The sequence below is a fragment of the Myxine glutinosa genome, chromosome 7, assembly GCF_964187855.1.
Source record: "Myxine glutinosa chromosome 7, kmMyxGlut1.1, whole genome shotgun sequence".
NCBI lineage: Eukaryota > Metazoa > Chordata > Myxini > Myxiniformes > Myxinidae > Myxine > Myxine glutinosa.
In genome coordinates, this window is record NC_136267.1 from 158,975,689 (window position 1) to 158,994,252 (window position 18,564).

An 18,564-nucleotide genomic window follows, 5' to 3' on the forward strand; every position below is an offset into this window, starting at 1 on the left:
TCCCTTCTAGTAATCTTTAAAATCAATCCAGATGTTCATGTTGATTTTAAAGATTACTAGACCATCTAAACGGTGGTCTAGTAATCTTTAAAATCAACATGAACATCTGGATTAAAGTACATTTAATGCAGATCTTCGTAGAGTAACACACAATTTTAAATATTTTGCATTACAGTTTTCCCTCTTTTTAGACAAATCCAACCTCCACCGCCCGATGTTGCACCACCATTTTGCAGTGGGCGGTATAAGTAGCTCAGAGTTTTGGCTCTGAGTGAAACAAAGAGTGCAACACAATTAACCTTTGTAAAGTCCATTAAATAATTTAATTCGATAAATTAGCTTTAACTTTTCTTGTCACTGGGGACGGGTACTTTTGCAAGTATTAAATAATCCAGATTTACAGATGTATCGATCTAAACGAAGGTCTGGCATAGATGGTGCAATAGCATTTTACTTGCCCTTTGCATGGTCCGGGATAATTTCCCGACACGACTATAAACCGTTGGATTGGCGTTTCACTGGCATCTTGCCTCACGTAGTGTGCCACCCCTCTGATGGTTGTGAAGGTCAGAAGGTCAGTGATTGTTCAAGGTCACAAAATCGTCAATTTCCATCTAATTGACATGAAGTTTGAGCATGGCTTGCACATTGGGTCATTGATGCCTATTGCCTTTGAGGTCAAAAGGTCATGGTCAACTAAAATCATCAATTTATTGGTATTTTTTTGCTGTTTTCCTCATGTTTAGCATACGGAAGAAGAAGAAGCAGACATGGACAGGCTTTGCATTTTCAGATGCTTACTAGTTTTTTTTGGGAATACCAGGCTGCAGATACTTGTAGATTTTCCAGAACATTTACAGCATTTTCTACAGCAGAGCGATGTCCCTCAAGGTTAATTAAACCTCCCTCAATAGAATAGGGGGAGGATTATAGCTGTTGCAAGGTTTGCTTCTACAATTAGTCCCCTCAATTTTTAATGGCACCACAGAGTTTCTCGGACCTCTAGGAGTACTAAACCACCACTTTTTAACCACCACAAACTAAACCACCATCCTGCACTCCTGCATCGCCGAGCCAGCTGTGTCTTTCGGAATGAAATTTTGCATCAATAATGTGAATAGAAAGTATATTTGACCTTGACCCAATTCTAATTGTCATGATCTAATTATACAACTTTCACATTTTTCACCATAACTCGACTAAGTTTGTCCGATCAGAATGAAATTGCCCTTTCTAGATAGCCTGGAATAAGTTTCATCAATCTCCATCATACTCCTTTGAGTTAAAAGTATAGGTCAAATGGCAATCTGAATAAAAATAACATAGTCATGGTCAAATGGTGGTGTGAAAAAAACGTGTTTTTATCATTGTTCAATTTTGACAACTAGTGAGATACCCGTGCTATGCACGGGTGGGAGGCCGGAAGCAAACAGGCAATGCAGATACGGCGAATACTAAAGCATGAAACCAATAAATTCCACATTCCTGTAGCACCTTCAGTTGCACAGAATGGACAGCAAGTCGCACATCATGGACATCAGACATGGACAGAAAGTTCGTGAATGACTTCCATGAAAAACGTACCCATTCGCAAACAAACGGGTACGTTCACGCATAGAAACATCGATCGTGGGTCCGTGGCAAATCTGCCTATGGCGATCCGCGAATTTCACGTTCAGAAAGTAGAAACCATCACGGCATGCCGTCATTCACTTGAACTCGATATCTCTTTTTTCATTCCAAACAACATATCTCCAATCACAAATTAATCAAAAAATAAACTTTTAACAACATTGTTAATGTTTCCTTCATTATAAAAAGTACCAAATCAACAGTTAAAAGGATTTTGAGCCGATAGCTGTTACGGCCTTGGCAATATCGATGGAGACAGCGATCTGTTAGCGTATACACCGCCCAAATAGCTTTGTTGAATTCTCTCATGTAGAGATTCAACCCGTGTCCTTATAAACTATCCATGGATATCCGTGTCCTTATAAACTACCCGTGTCCTATATGAACTGTCCTACGTTTGAACTCTCGCCGAGGTCATTATTTACTTTTAATGATGTTTATATACGAATCGAATTAAAGATAATTGGTTTTGGGTCATCCTTTCCGCATATCATGGGATTGTGAGTTGGAGAAACAGCCATGATGGCAGGGAGGGGGTTGGAATTCTCTCAAGCAGGGATTCAACCCGTGTCCTTATAAAAGGTCTTTGTCCGAGGTCACCGAGTCCAATCGAGTCCGTGCATTGTCACAATGAGAGCAATGAACGTTATGCAAACCTGAGAATGCTGGAGACTAAAGCTGAAATTGGGAAAACTAAATAGCCTATTTTACTCCTGGAGATCCCAGGATTATCCAACCAAAATATCTTTGCGATCGGTTCAGCAGTTTTTACGGTACCTTCGAACAGACAGACAGACGGACGGACATTTGGTGAATTATAGTAGGATGCGGAACCTGAAGGACAGCTTGACCTTCCAATATGCTTTTCCATCATAATAATGGATCTGCACTGATGTTGTGCATCTGATATTTAATTCATGTTCCTGACCTATTTTTTTCCCAGATTGTGACAAAATTAACAAAAAATACCTTTTAGATCATAACTTGAATAATTTTCTTTCGATTTTCATGATGTTGAGTTTTATGGATAGATTGCAGATGGGGACTCTTTCTTTTTTCACTCTATCCCGAAATGTTTATCCCTAAAGGTCAAAGCCATATATGCCATCAGCAGTCTGAACAGAATATGCCATCGGCATCATTGGATCGTGGACCAAGGGTAGAGGTCAAAGGCGATCGCCAAGTGTAAGCCGGGGGAGGCATTCCCTTGGTGATCGCTTGGTGATCGTAGATATCTATAGTTTGCTAGACCATTTATACACTACTCACAATAAGTTAGGGATATTGTGGGAGTGAGTTTATTTTATTTTTATAGGGGTTAGGGTTAGGGTATTGAAATCAAGTATGCTGTGTTTTTTCACACATTAATAACCATAGAATTAGGACCAACAACCTTTTTCAGCATACCGTAATTAATACACAAAATCAACCACACCGAAGAACCTGCCAATATCCCTGACTTATTGTGAGTAGAGTATTTCCACCATATATCTTCATCTTTTGTATGAGGCAGACAGGACAGCTTAGAGGTATGTACACCCTCTTTGAGCTGTCCAGTCTGGGCTCGCATCTCAAACCAGCTGTAAACTGTCATCCTGATGTTTCTCGAGCAGGGTGAGGCATCAATGTGTGTGCCATCCATCAGATGGATTTTAAGCTGGAGGAAATCTTCGCCAGCACTTGTTCTTGGATGTTAAATATCCCATGACGTCATTCGCAAATAGTAAGTGAGTTATCACTGGCACCCTGAACAAATTCCAAATTCCTTCACTTTCAGTTGATGTTTGCAGAAATATAATCATAAATATCACCAGAAGTCAGCCCGCAACTAGAGGGAACTACATAACTAGATATAGCTCATGAAATCCAATTGTACATTATTATGCGAGAAATGCTGCACCAATCAGCTCAATCAGTGCACTTGTTGATCAATCCAGAACTCGTGTTTAAGTCCAAACTTTCTCAAACGAAATCAATATCTCTAAAATATACCTCAGCATCCATCTGCTCTTAATCGAATGCAACCTTTATCCAGTAATCTTATAAATGGTCCCTCACAGAGCCTTGAAAAATCTTTACCATTACATTGACCCATCGCTATGTTTTGACCTTCATATTCGCAAAACGTTCAAAATCCGTTGATGCACCGGGTACACAAGTTTCCAAAATTAGTTTGTGCTTCGATCAGAAAAGAGCCGAGAGGTTCATTATCTGCTCACGAATATATTATTGATGTTCTCCTTGATTACAACAACTCGCCCGTCTCCCTACAAGTGTTCACGTCACCGTCTATAATAGGTTCACAATTCTGCCACAATATTTATCACATGATCGTGTGTAAGTTCCGTTCCGCAGGAGCGTTTACTTGTTCTTTGTCTTTTCTTCCTGAGTTTGCATTTTCGTTCCACACTTTGCGATGTCACTCTATTAAAGCTCCTCTAATAATAATAATAATAATAATAATAACTAGAACAGCACTCGGTAGAGAGCATGCACCTCTGCCAGTCTGAACAGTTTACGTTTTATATCCCACTGATAGGCCATATCTGGATCCGACATGAACCAAAATCGAATCGGCTCGTTCCTGTCGCCTCACCAACTCATCCACCAAGTTTCATCAGAATCCGTCCACAACTATTTGAAACATCATGGTGCACATCGTTTTTGACCCCCATCTTTAAATGGTGAAGAATCACTTTAACATTTTAAAATATTCTCGTATCTGGATCGTGTCCGTATCTTCAACAAAATCGAATCATTTTTTCCTTGTCACACAACCAACCTCTCCACCAAGTTTCGGCCGAAACCGTCCGCAACGTTTTGAGATATCGGGCTATACGTATATCGCTTTTCGCAATATCGCTCCATTGTGAAGAATAACTTTAAAAATTATAGTACCCAGATCCGGATCCAGATCTTCACCAAAATGTAATAATTTCGTCCTTGTCACATACTCAACATCTCCACCAAATTTTGTCTGAATCCGCCCACAATGTTTTGTGATATCCTGTTCACAGACAGACAGGTGAAAACATAACCTCTGCCCACCTTTGGTGGCGGGGGTGACTAGAACACCACTCAGCATGAGCATGTATCTCCCCAAGGCTGAACAGTTTACGTTGAGTATCCCACCGATATGTCATATCTAGATTCGGAGTTGAACCAAAATCGAATCGCTTGTTCTTGTCACTTATCCAACTCATCCACCAAATTTTGTCCGAATCCGCCCACAATGTTTTGTGATATCCTGTTCACAGACGAACAGACTGACAGGGGTGAAAACATAACCTCTGCCCACCTTTGGTGGTGGAGGTGACTAGAACGCCACTCAGTAGAGAGCATGTATCTCCGCCAGGCTGAACAGTTTATGTGTAGTATCCCACCGATAGGTCAGATCTGGATTCGGATCTGAACCAAAATCGAATCGCTTGTTCTTGTCACTTACCCAACTCATCCACCAAGTTTTGTCATAAGTCGTCCACAACTTTTTTCAAATATCATGCTATAAATCGGTTTTATCCCTATCACTTAAGAGTGAAGAATGACTTTAAAAAATTATATGATCCGGATCCAGATTCGGATCTTCACCAAAATCTAATCATTTTGTCCTTCTCACACACCCAACCTGCCCACAAAATTTCATCCAATTCCATTTGCAACTTTTTGAGATATCCTGTTCACAAACAGACAAACAAACAGGAAGGCATCATGCAGAGCACGATACTTGCAAAACCCACCCTCCCCCTCCCCCCCCCCCCCCCCAAAAGGTCGACATCCATATATCAAATGGTCCTTTTCATTAAGATTAAAATTGACGATCTAAATCAAAGCTCGGGTCAATCGGATTAAAATAGATGATTTTTCAGATGAAAATTGATGATATTTGAAGTTAGAAGATAGTAGAAGCTTGAGTTGACCTTTGACCTTGAGTTGACCTTTGAACTTTTGCCCTTAAAGAGTTGGTTTCCCAAATCAGTGATACGCTATGTAATTGCTGTTTAATTCGGAAGTTAATAAGATGAAAATTGATCATTTTGGAAGTTTGACCTTCAGTTGATTTTTGACCTTTTGACCTCAAAAATAGTTGATTTCTCAATTCAGTGACTCAATATGCAAATGCCCTTCAACTTTCACGGCAATCGGATGAAAAATGACGATTTTAGAAAAAAATTGACCTCAAGATGATCTTTGACCCCAAAATCAATCGGCTTCTCAGTTGTGACTACATCTACAACTCGGTAAAGTTTCATGACGATCGGTTTGGAATTGTGACCTGTAGGTGATTGACAGGCAGACAGACAGACAGAATAATGCTCAAGACCAACCAATATACTTGAAAAATCTTCCATTTTGCAAGTAACAAATAGACAATCAGACAGGGATGAAAACAACCTCCATATACCTTCAGGGGTGGGAGTAATAATAATAATAATATATACGTGTTTATGTCATGTAAAACTTCTGTAAGATTTGAAACAATGAGCTCATTTAATCAAAAATCGAACTTTTATATTGTTCTGTCATTTGATTGTTTATTCTGTCGTTGGGACACCCGTTTATGGCCGAAACTGTTCTTTTGTTGCTTGGGTGTCGCTCACTGGAATTTATTTGCAACGGAGAACTCCAGTGGCATGAAAATTGCTCTTCGCAGATGAAATACATTGATGAAGTCGCTTGCAATGGAAACAAGTTTATCCGTCCCTGTTTTTTTTTTGGTTTGTTTTTTTGTATACAAGATCGAGGCTCATGTAAGAGCTAACATTAATCATAAATAAAAAAAACTGACACATAAGACGAAATAAAGGGAGCGGGAAACAAGACGGGGAGAGAGGGCGAAGCACACAAGTACAACATTTGAGAGCAGGGACATCGGGAGATCTGTGGGAGGGAGAGGGCTTGGGGGGAGAAGGCGAGGGACGGGGGTGGGAGATGTAAAAACCACATGGACACTGCTAGGACTTCCAGAACTTTTTTTTCTGTTCTACAACTTGCGACTCATCAAACTCAGAGCTGGTAGTTGTTAGCGTTTGTTGCCCGAACAGCTTCGGCGACCGAGCGGGCACCGCTAATTTTAGCCAGTGTTGTCACCGTAGGCAGCACGGCCCGCATCCTTCCTTCCGCCCCCCACCAGCACCTCCACCACCACGAACCCCTTACCCCGCTACGCTCCCGCAAGCCGCCCACACCCTCGGGGACGGGACGTAGCACGTCTCGCACAACTCAATAAATTTCCGCTTATTTTTGCCTAGTCCCACAGGAACGGGAGCACCGCACCCCACCTTCAGCACGCAGACCTCGGCAAGTATATAACGTTGTGTGTGCTTTGCAAAGAGGCCAAGAAAAATAGATAAAATGCCAGTTACGCATAAAGTAGGCCCACTGTGCGTTTCTCTCCGCAAGCCCTTCTCTCCTCCCAAAAAGAAACTTCTGAGTTGCAGACTTCTCCAGGAGGATAGACCCCTCCTCTTTCGTCTGCAGTCATACAAAATGACGTCAAGGGGCGTCAGCTTATGAATAATTTATGGCGGTAATCCCGTCGGTACAAAACATAGCGCGTACCGTCGCGGTAGGGATTTAATGGGGGGTTTCAACTTTTTAAAAGCGATCCCAACGCACCCCATGTCCGCACACCACGACGACCCAGCACGAGTGCGGCAGCGCGACCGTTGATACCCGCGCTTAGCCCGAAGCTGAATGGCTCCCAGGCGGCTCGTCGTGCTCGCGCTACTGTGCGCGCTCCTTTCCGCGGCTCCGACCCGGGGCTGCGGACCGGGCCGGATGCACGGACGGCGCCGACCTCCCCGACGGCTCACGCCGCTCGCCTACAAGCAGTTCATCCCAAACGTGGCCGAGAAAACCCTCGGGGCCAGCGGCCGCTACGAAGGGAAGATAACGCGCAACTCGGAACGCTTTAAAGAGCTCACCCCCAATTACAACCCGGACATCATCTTCAAAGATGAGGAGAACACGGGCGCCGATCGCCTCATGACGCAGGTACCAACAACCTATAGGAAGGATGGTGTTCCAAATCCAGCACGACTCCATATATTATTCCATTGCATCAAATATCAATGTACCTTCTTTTTGATGGTGACGCTCGACCAAACTTTTGTAAACAAAGTTCAACCTGAGGATGTGCATCGGGGAATGATGCATCGGGTTCCAAAGTTTTACGAGTTTGTCGTCGCAGCCTCTGGATATTTTTTTCCCCATGTTAGACATTAGGCAATGACTTTAATTGTACAATAAACGATGCAAAAAAAAAAAATTAATTCATGAACGATGCAATTAAACGACTTCATCTTCTTCTTCCCCCTTTTTTTTTCTTCCGACTGCATATCTCCTGTGATCTGTGCACCTGTCGGTCGTTCAATCCTCCGATGTACTTTTACGTCCGTTTATCCTTCAAACTCGTTTCCTGTTCTAATTTAAATCGCGTGATCAGTGGAATCATTAGTTCATAACCCGTTTTGCCCTCGGGCTTCGCATTATCACCGATTGCTGTCATACTATGACTCATGGTGTAAAGACATACTCACGGCGGGAGTATCTGAAACTTCTCAAATAAAACTTAATGCAGGAAAGTACCGAAGTTCATTATCAGGATGCAACTTCGTCCAGCTACACAACCAGAAGGCACAGAGGTTTGGTATAAATGTTTACCTCCGCCACCAAAGGTGCATGGAGGTTATGTTTTCACCCCTGTCCGTTTGTCTATGAACAAAATATCTCAAAACGTTGTGGACGGATTCGGACAAAATTTGGCAGAGATGTAGTGTATGTGACAAGAACGAAATGATTTGATTTTGGTGAAGATCCGGATTTGGATCCGGCTACTACAATTTTTTAAGCTATTCTTCACCATTGGGAGATAGGGCCAAAAACGATGCACAGCAGGATATCTCAAAAAGTTATGGATGGATTTGGACGAAACTTGTTGGACAGGTTGTGTGTGTGACAAGGAAGAATCGATTCAATTTTGGTGAAGATCCGTATATGGATTCGGATATGAGAATTGTTTATTTTTTAAGTGGTTCTTCGCCATTGGGAGATAGGGCCAAAAACGATGCACAGCAGGATATCTCAAAAAGTTATGGATGGATTTGGACGAAACTTGTTGGAGAGGTTGTGTGTGTGTGTGTGTGTGTGTGTGTGTGTGACAAGGAAGAATCGATTCAATTTTGGTGAAGATCTGAATATTGGATTCGGATATGATAATTATTTAATTATTTAAGTGATTCTTCACCATTGGGAGATAGGGCCAAAAACGATGCACAGCAGGATATCTCAAAAAGTTATGGATGGATTTGGACGAAACTTGTTGGACAGGTTGTGTGTGTGACAAGGAAGAATCGATTCAATTTTGGTGAACATCTGAATATGGATTCAGATATAAGAATTATTTAATTTTATTAAGTGATTCTTCATCGTTGGGAGATAGGGCCAAAAACGATGCACAGCAGGATATCTCAAAAAGGTATGGATGGATTTGGACGAAACTGTTGGACAGGTTGTGTGTGTGACGAGGAAGAATCGATTCAATTTTGGTGAACATCTGAATATGGATTCGGATATGAGAATTGTTTATTTTTTAAGTGATTCTTCGCCATTGGGAGATAGGGCCAAAAACGATACATAGCAGGATATCTCAAAAAGTTATGGATGGATTTGGACGAAACTTGTTGGAGATCGTGTGTGTGTGTGACAATGACGAATCGATTCAATTTTGGTGAAGATCCGGATCCGGATCCAGCTAGTATAATTTTTTAAGTGATTCTTCACCATTGAGTGATGTGGCCAACCAGGTGGAGGTATGCTCTTCTACTGACTGCCGTTCTAATTCTTAATTGTTTTGGGCACAATTGGCTCAATTCATTGGGCACGACAGAATTCCCTCGCCCATGATGACTCCAACAATGTGATGCCGGATAACTCGGTGGGATATATTCGGTGACCGGTGTCGAGGGGCACACGCCGGGTGCGTACGTGGGCGCAGCGGGCACCGCGACACGAGCTTTCCCCTCGGAGGGCGAGGAAACCCCCGGCTGGCGCGCACAATGGAGGCGGTCAAGCTTAACTGAGCGTGAAATTGGCAGAATAACAGACTTGTGCTGGACAATTTACATCAATCACTTTCGACTAGACTCGACCGTAGCGGTGCAAATGACTCGGAAACATTGACTGTTCAGGTACTTAAACTGGGCTTGTACCCCTTTCTGTTGAGGTGTGAAAGCCATTCCTTTATAGGTATATTTAATTATTTAACGTGTGTGTATAGAGTGCTGAAGCTGTCGTTACACCATGTGCCACATTTTTTTTATGAAGCACTTTTCTGTCCGTTTATTATATCGTGGAGTAATGTCGGGCACGACCACCATCACTGCCATCCTGATATGGCAAGGGGTAACCGTCGGGCCACTACGTGAAATAAATGAATGGCCACAAGTGTACCTGTAATGTTACCTTGTGATGTTTCAGGGAGGGTATCCCGACATCACTGCGACTCTTTCTATGGGTACCTCCACGTATACAGGTGTGCGTTTTTCCCGCCCTAAATGACGGTGGGCAGGTACATCATGCTCCCCACCTTATTATACATCGAGTGCACAGGCTTAAAATCGACCGAGATTGGAATCTTGACTGTCAAGGAATATCGAGTTTAAAATATGAAGGAATTGATTTTTTATTGTCAGATAATACATTGCACATGGAGACACGTGTACATGTACTGTGTCCACAAGCAGCGCTGCAAGGACCGTTTGAACTCGCTCGCCATCTCCGTGATGAACCAGTGGCCTGGTGTTAAGCTCCGGGTCACGGAGGGCTGGGACGAAGACGGACATCATTCGGACGAATCCCTGCACTACGAGGGTCGGGCCGTCGACGTCACCACGTCGGACCGTGACCGTGGGAAGTACGGCATGCTGGCACGGCTCGCAGTGGAAGCGGGATTTGACTGGGTCTACTACGAGTCCAAGGCGCATGTGCACTGCTCGGTGAAGGCAGGTAAGGGTGCACTCCCTCCATTCCCTCTTTACTGCAGCATTCTTTACATGTACAGCCACGGTAAAGTGGAAACGACTATTAAAGCTAATTTTATGAGGATACCTGCCTTATGTGGCCACGTTATTACCCTCGCCTGAGGATAGTGTATTGCATTTGAGTCCGTTTGTTTGTCTGTCTGTTTGTCCGCACAGAATAAATATGATTTCCCCAGCAACCGTTGGTCCGATTGACAGGAAATTTCCACCGAAGGTACACCTCCTCCTGTAGAATTTTTAGGATAATTATGACGTCATAGGTCACGTTTTACGGGCGCCATGTTGTAAAAAAAGAAAAATAATAATTTGCACCTCTATATCTCAGAAAATGCATAGAAAAAATTGAGACATGGCTCCTTGTAAATAACTCTCCATGGGGAATAACGTGTTAATGATGATGTCATAGGTGCCTCCATTATGATGTCATAATTTGACGAGTACAAAACTTGATCCGATCAAGATGAAATTTCTTGAGCATAATCTAGGAATAAATTAGTTTAGAAAACAAATAATTGATGACGTCATCAGTTACGTGGTTTGGCCGCCATATTTGTTTTAACACAAAAGCCTTAAAAACCACTAAAAACACGTCCTGGGGAGGGTCTGCAATCTCTGATTGCTCTTTCTTGTTTGTTTTCAATTAGGTGGGAAGTTATCTTATGTACCCATGATTCTGGAAGATTTAAGTTTATAATAGTTTGCGAATGAATGATGAGAGTGTTTCGTTTGGTGTCATGATGATCGTTTTTGGCAGCACCTGCATCTTGTACTGTGTAGTCCTGTCTCTAATATGCAAAGGGAATCTCTGCAGGAAACTTTATGCAATATGTTGCCTTGACTGATTCACTGCGGCTGTAAATTAATAAATAATATTATGTGAACCTTTTGAAGATATCGAACTCGCCCTGAACTATACACATGGTCAATGTATGTCAGTTTCTCGTTAAGTTTTATTGTCATTATCATGATTCATGACACTCAAGTTTAAATATTATGATAATGCCCAAATTATAAATGTATCTTCAAAATGTTTCTTTATTTGGCCACAAATTTATTGGGTACACAACCTTCAATCGACCATATTACCTTACTCTCCCCCATTTTAAACAGGCTTGCTGAAGGTCAGAAGGTATGAGTAATAATTGTAATAACTATGAGATTACAAGTGCATAAGAGCTTTACATTTATTTGGAATGAGATCTTACGTCAAAATATATAACGCAGCTATTTATGAGCAAATATACAAAGGGCGTTCAAAAAGTTAGACGAACAGATAAGTTTTTGTATACATAGTCAGGACAAGGACGTAAGAGACAAGAACTGGACATAAAAAACAGGCATGCGTGGAGAAGGAAACTCCAAAGAGGGCAAACTGGAACATTAAGAAGGATTTGGGAGTGGGGATTAATGAGAGTAGAATATGTCATGGTTTTGGATTGGAGACAATCTGAGATGGTGGTGAACAGCTGTCTTGAAGACCTGGAGGGAAGAATGCTATAGAAGAGGATGTGAATTGATTGCAAAGGTGGGGAAAAAGAGGAACAAATTAATGAAAGTGAACAGTGATTCTGGATTTAGGTAGTTTAACCACAAGGGGGTTGACGGTGGACAGTGTGAGCTCTGCAGAACCCTGGAAAAGACAAAGCATGGCAAGAGCAGAGGGTGCAAGACCAGAAATGAGGTGGTAGAAGACAGAGAGACCACCAACCTGTCAGCAATGGCGAATTGATAGACCCATCGACTCAGCTTAAGTGCGGGAGATTCCAATGATCTTGAAGGCGTTGGTTTCCAAAGCATCAAGATGAGCAAGATGTGAGGGACGGGAGACATCCCACAGGGGAGAGCAGTACTCCATCAAGCTGCGGATGAAGGTCTTGTAGGTGGACAGGAGTTCAAGTGCGCCAAGGAATGACTTTGTACGATGGAAAATGCCCAGTCGACGGCTGGCTTTGGAGGCCACCTTAGATATGTGGCTTGTCCAAGAAAGATCATAGCTTCTAGTGAGACCCAGGAGTTTGAATGACAACTTCATCAAGAGAATTGTTAAGAAGATTATTTCGGAGAGAGATAGTGAGAGTGTGAGATTTGTCAGGATTGAAACACGTGTTTGAAGTGTTTGTCCAATTTTTGAGATGGAAGAGGGCAGATTCATCAGTAAATATAAAGAGGATTTTTCAGTTAGAGAGATTATTGATGCAGATCATAGAAAGGACTGTGCCCAGAACATTGCCTTGGAGCACTCCAGCCTTGACAGGGAGAGGAGATGAAAGGATTCTTCACAATAAGATACTCAATTATTTTCAACATATATGTATGCATAGTCTATATAATTAGAAAGGAAACATTTCTTCTCACTAATTATATATCTATCTATATATCAATATATATATATATATTATATATATTTATTTATATATATATATATATATATATATATATATATATATATATATATATATATATATATATATATACATATATATATATATATATATATATATATATATATATCTATATATATATATATATATATATATATACTGTATATATATATATATATATCAATATACAGGGGGCTGCAAAAGTAGGTATACAGTAATGAAAAACAAAACGTGCACACAAAACGTATTTTATTGATTATACAAGCATATCAATAATGACATATCAATAATAAACATATCAATAATAAACATATTAATCCCTCAAATGTTCAAACTGTTTGCCCCCGGCATTCACACACTCCACTAGTCGAGTGTAGACACCCATGCACACTCTGGCACAAAGGTCTTTATCAGCATCAAAATCCATTTGCGCTCCTCGTCCGTTGAATTACCAGCCATCGTTAAATTTCCACTTCACCTGCAAATAATAGATGTATTATAGAAAAAATTACGAAAATAAAAATATTAAAAATGGTAATAATGATTTTAATTAATTAAATGAATTCCAGTATTAAATGAATCCTAGCACCACTATTATAATACTGGTAATATTGGTATAATCCTTACTGTATACCTACTTTTGCAGCCCCCTGTATATATTGTCGCGTCCGTAGCCGATGACATTAGCCTTGGACGAATAGCCGGAATGGTCCTTAATTCCGAGGCGTACAGTCAAAATTGGTGGTTGGTTTTGTTGCGCGCAGGATGGAAGGATGCGAAGTGCTTACCTGAACGGAAGCACACGGGTTTAATCCGGAACCCGCAAAACATGCAAACACAACCAAGAAAATTCAACAATAATGATTTTAATGTAAATTAATTTGAAATGAAAATATCGAAATCAAGGCCGAAGTAACTTAATTTCCTACACGAGGTACCTCCACATGCCGACTTAAATACAGACGACCGGAAGCCACCACAGTCGTCAAAACCGGAAGCCACCGCACGGGAAGCGCACAGGATGGCGGCAGTGCCGCATCCTGAGCAGCCACCGGTGTGAGGAAAACAGATAGGACGGCCTCATTCTCATCCGAAGAGCACCACAGCCAAACCCTCTCTCACAATGCTTCCCATGTAGCCAAGAGCTCCTCACTCTCTTCAAAAGTGCACCACAAAGGCCAGCCTTCTCCTCACAGGCGCAAACCAAAGATGGCCAACTTTCCTCTTCGAGCAAAAACACCGAGAGAGAGAGACTCTTAGTCCAACCGTCATTTCTCACGAAAGCCTTCTCTCCTGACATCACACTGTTCAACGGCCAAGCTCCACTGAATCATCCCATGTCTCCTTGACCAATCATGAAGCTCGGGGTGTGGCCTGCTGGCTTTGCTCTTCCAGGCCCTCGTACCACTCTGGGGAAGTGGCCTTTTTCCTTATTAGGTTGGTGGGGTGGGGTTTACTTGCCAAACGACTCTGTCTGGCTTGCAGGGAACGGTTGTTGTTGTTGTTGTTTAAACAGAGTTTTTTTTATGGCCAGCGTTGTTGTAGTTCATACGTCGGGAAAAGCCACAGGGGGCAATCACATACTGGGGGAAAACTAACCTTAATCCCTATCTAATTAACACGGCTTCACCCCTCGTGTGAAGACACATAAAACAATCTTAAGCTCCCGTTTCCCTACCTAAATACATTGAGATGTCTCCTACGCGTCCACGGTCCATGCTATATCTATACAATCCTATCTTTATTATGGTATTCCATCATCTACCCCTGCAAACATAACTATATATATACATATACATTAATTTACATGCATACAAATGGAATATGCTTGCAGACTCTAGGGTGCATCCTCCATTCAAATATATTAAATGTATGCTTACTGTATTTGATGAAGTGGATTGTGAAAGAGATTTCTCTCTTTGATGAAATGAATTATGCTTGAATTCTGCAAGGAGAGCTAAATAAATCAAATAAGTCAAGAATGAGTGATCAGAACGAGCCCTTCATTTAACAGTTTAAAGGTCGAGTAATTTTTAACGTAAAAAGGTAAAAAGTTTTAAAAAACAACTGTTGTTTACATACGAATGGGTTGCGTGGAAAATACGAAGAGGTGGATTTTATGATTCTAAGTTGAAGACAAACGTTAAAGGGTGGAACTGGAATGGGTGGGTGGAAGTGGAAAACAAACAGTAATTGTCATATTACTTTCGCTGTTCTCCCATTGCTCATCGTTAAAAACAGAGCCAATTTGAGTTATCGTCATGTTAAGTTGGAATCTTTCCTTTTTGATTTGATTGGTTGAATTTAGATTGGTTATGATTGTTTAATAGACTGCTAGAGAGATAACTAATCCATATCTCATCTGGGTTCCATTCCCATCCTGATGATAATACAGTACAGTATAACAGTCATTTTACATGTTTTAAATGAATGATGTCATGAAGAAGACATGTCTTACTAGGTATACAAATTGCTGCTGTGAAGCGTAGGTTGACCATGCATACCGTACGACAGCCTCTTAAAACACTGTGAATTGCAGAGCCAGTGTTTTTTCGTTTCCAAAGAACACAAATTCTGTTGAAATAAAATTCCATATCATATTCTCTCCAAGCCTCTTCCCTTCGCTGTTCCAAGGGGGCGGGTCAAGGCAAGCCTGCTCAGGTGACAAGCGAGGCAAACCTGCCCAGGTCCATGGGTTGTGGATTTTGCCACCAGGGCGATGAAAAAAATGCAGGGAATTATAAAATGATTGTTTCTTTTCATATTTTGGACAATTATTTTTGGCATCATTTTTTGGCAATTGTTTATTTTTATATTTTTCACATATTTTGACAATTTTATAATGTAGGGTGTTGTGTTTGTATTCAACTTGCTGATACAAAGCAATATATACAGGGTGTTTCAAAAAGAGTGATACAACTTTAAACGTTTATTTACAAAGAAACAGAAACCTCAGGAATGTGAACCAAACATTTATTGAAAGCTTATGACATGGTATTTTCTATCACTGATTACTATTTCAGAAAGTCACTGCTAGAGTTAGTGAGAGCCCAAGGTCTGAAATTGGCATTTACGCAAAATCCTTGTAATTGACGTTCTCGGTTTTTTCCCCCTCAGAAAATGTTCTGCTCAATGTTCTGAAATGAAAATGTTCTGAAAATGACTGTTCAGAAAGGCATTGATCCTGACTCCAAAGTTCTGTCCAACTTTCCTGTAGGTCTCAGGTGGTTCTGCCCCCCAGAAAATGTTGTTGTGGTTGTTGAAGGCACCGTTCAAGTGGAAATGGGCTTCATCACTGAACTTGGGTTGATCTAGTGTGGGTGCCGCTCCATCCTGTCACTGAACCACTTCAGGTTGATCTAGTGTGGGTACCGCTCCATCCTGTCACTGAGCCAATTGCACATATGAAGTCTCCTTCTCATGTCATCTTGACACAGTTTATGCCTAATAGAGATTATGTATGGGAAAAGCTTCAGTTTCTTTGTGAGGATACGCCAGACTGATGTTGGTTTGATGCCCAGCTCCTGGGAGCGCCAGTGGTGGGACTTCTTGGGACTGTCCACTGCAGAATTTCGCACAGCGTCGATGTTGGCTTGACTCTTGGTTACTGATGCTGGCCTGCCACTGCTGCCCTTGCTCTGGTCGTGCACTGTACCCTTGTGCTCAAAATGTTTCACAATACATTGAATAGCACAATTTGTGGGTCCATCACGTGTTCTGAGGTCGTATTCTTGGCAGAACCTCTGGCGGGTGTCTACATATGATTTAGTCTCATATCACAGAGCCACCACTTTTGTCTTCTGCTCCACTGTCAATGGCATAGTTGAACTGCAGAGCTAGAAATCCCAGGAAACAAATTCCACGATAACACCACCAAACACTGAAAGGAAAACGGTATCAGTCAAAAAACAAAGAAATGGCAGGAATTCAAAGTTGTATCAATCTTTTTGAAACACCCTGTATATCCGGGTTTCCAGCAATATGGATCGTTAACACAGGGTGAATATACATTGACTAAATCAGTCATGTTCTGAAAGTTTGTGATAACTCGGGTGCTGATACAGAGATCTGACTGTATATGTAAACATGCAATTCTTAAAATATTAACTGTAACACTCAACACTTTGCTGAATGATTTATTGAACCGTCTGCAAAACGTACTGAACCGTCTGAAAAAAGATAAATGTTTGCGACTTCCTTCCACTTTACATTGTCCATAAATGACAAAAACCTACAGACACTTCGAGAATCATTCCGCTATGAAACGTAGAAACAACAGCGAGTCATGGTGTCTGTGGAAGATCATGTGACATGCCATTGTCTTTGGTCAAGTGACCCGCCATTGTCTTTGGTCAAGTGACCCACCGAGAGGAGGGGCAAAGCTCCACAGACCTACTTTTGTTTACAGACAGTTTTCTGCACATTTTCTTTTCTGTGAGTGAGTGAGTGGTTTGAAAGAGCTTTATATATTAGATATGTACATACAGTCACGTGAAAAAGTAAGTACACCCCATGTAAAGTTTTGACTTTGTCAACATATTTCAACATACAGCTATTTGATCTTCATTTCAACAATATTGATAGATAAAGGTGATGTAATATAACAAATATCATGAAACATTTACATTTTGTAGTCCATTGTATAATTTAAATAAACATAAATGCAAATTTCGCATGTGGAAAAAGTAAGTACACCCTTGGCTGTAAAAGGTGGTATTGCCCCCTTTGGCAGAAACAACCTCATGTAGGCATTTCTTATAACTGTCTATCAGTCTCTGACATAGACTGGGAGAAATTTTTGCCCACTCCTCCATGCAGAATTCTTTCAGCTGTGTGATGTTTGAGGGGTTTCTTGCATGCACAGCTCGTTTCAAATCCCCCCACAACATCTCGATGGGATTTAGATCCGGGCTTTGACTTGGCCATTCCAGAACACTCCATTTCTTTCTTTTCAGCCATTCCTTGGTGGATTCACTGGTATGTTTAGGGTCATTGTCATGTTGCAAGGTCCACCTTCGGTTGAGCTTCAACTCTCCAACAGATGGCCTCACATTATCCTCACGCACCCTCTGGTACAATGAAGAATTCATAGTGGATTCTATGATGTTGAGCTGCCCAGGCCCTGATGCAGCAAAGCTGCCCCAAACCATAATATTTCCACCACCATGCTTTACAGTTGGTATCAGGTTCTTGTGGTCAAATGCTCTCTTTAGTTTTTGCCAAACATGTCTTCTGGTACTGTGGCCAAATAGCTCTACCTTTGACTCATCTGTCCAGAGCACATTGTTCCAGAAGTGCTGGTCTTTGCCAAGGTGTTCATTGGCAAACTTTAGTCTTGCCCTGATGCTCTTTCTGGACAGCAAAGGTTTCCTCCTGGCACACCTCCCATGTAGATCAAATTTGTGCAGCCTCTTTCTAATGGTAGACTCGTGCACTTTGACATCAACAGTGGCAAGAGCTACCTGTAGGTCCCGTGATGACATTTTGGGGTTCTTCAAGACTTCTTTCAG

The 18,564-nt window shown here is 41.5% G+C and overlaps 1 protein-coding gene across 1 annotated transcript in view; it reads left to right on the top strand.

Moving 5' to 3' along the window:
- The first annotated feature begins 7,261 nt into the window (after positions 1-7,261).
- Positions 7,262-18,564, top strand: part of LOC137431776 (sonic hedgehog protein-like) — a 30,154-nt gene continuing 18,851 nt past the window's right edge. The window contains exons 1-2 of the mRNA XM_068123474.1: positions 7,262-7,626; positions 10,374-10,638. Coding sequence (XP_067979575.1) covers positions 7,327-7,626; positions 10,374-10,638 — 565 coding nt within the window. The 5' untranslated portion in view covers positions 7,262-7,326. The remainder of the gene's footprint in view (positions 7,627-10,373; positions 10,639-18,564) is intronic.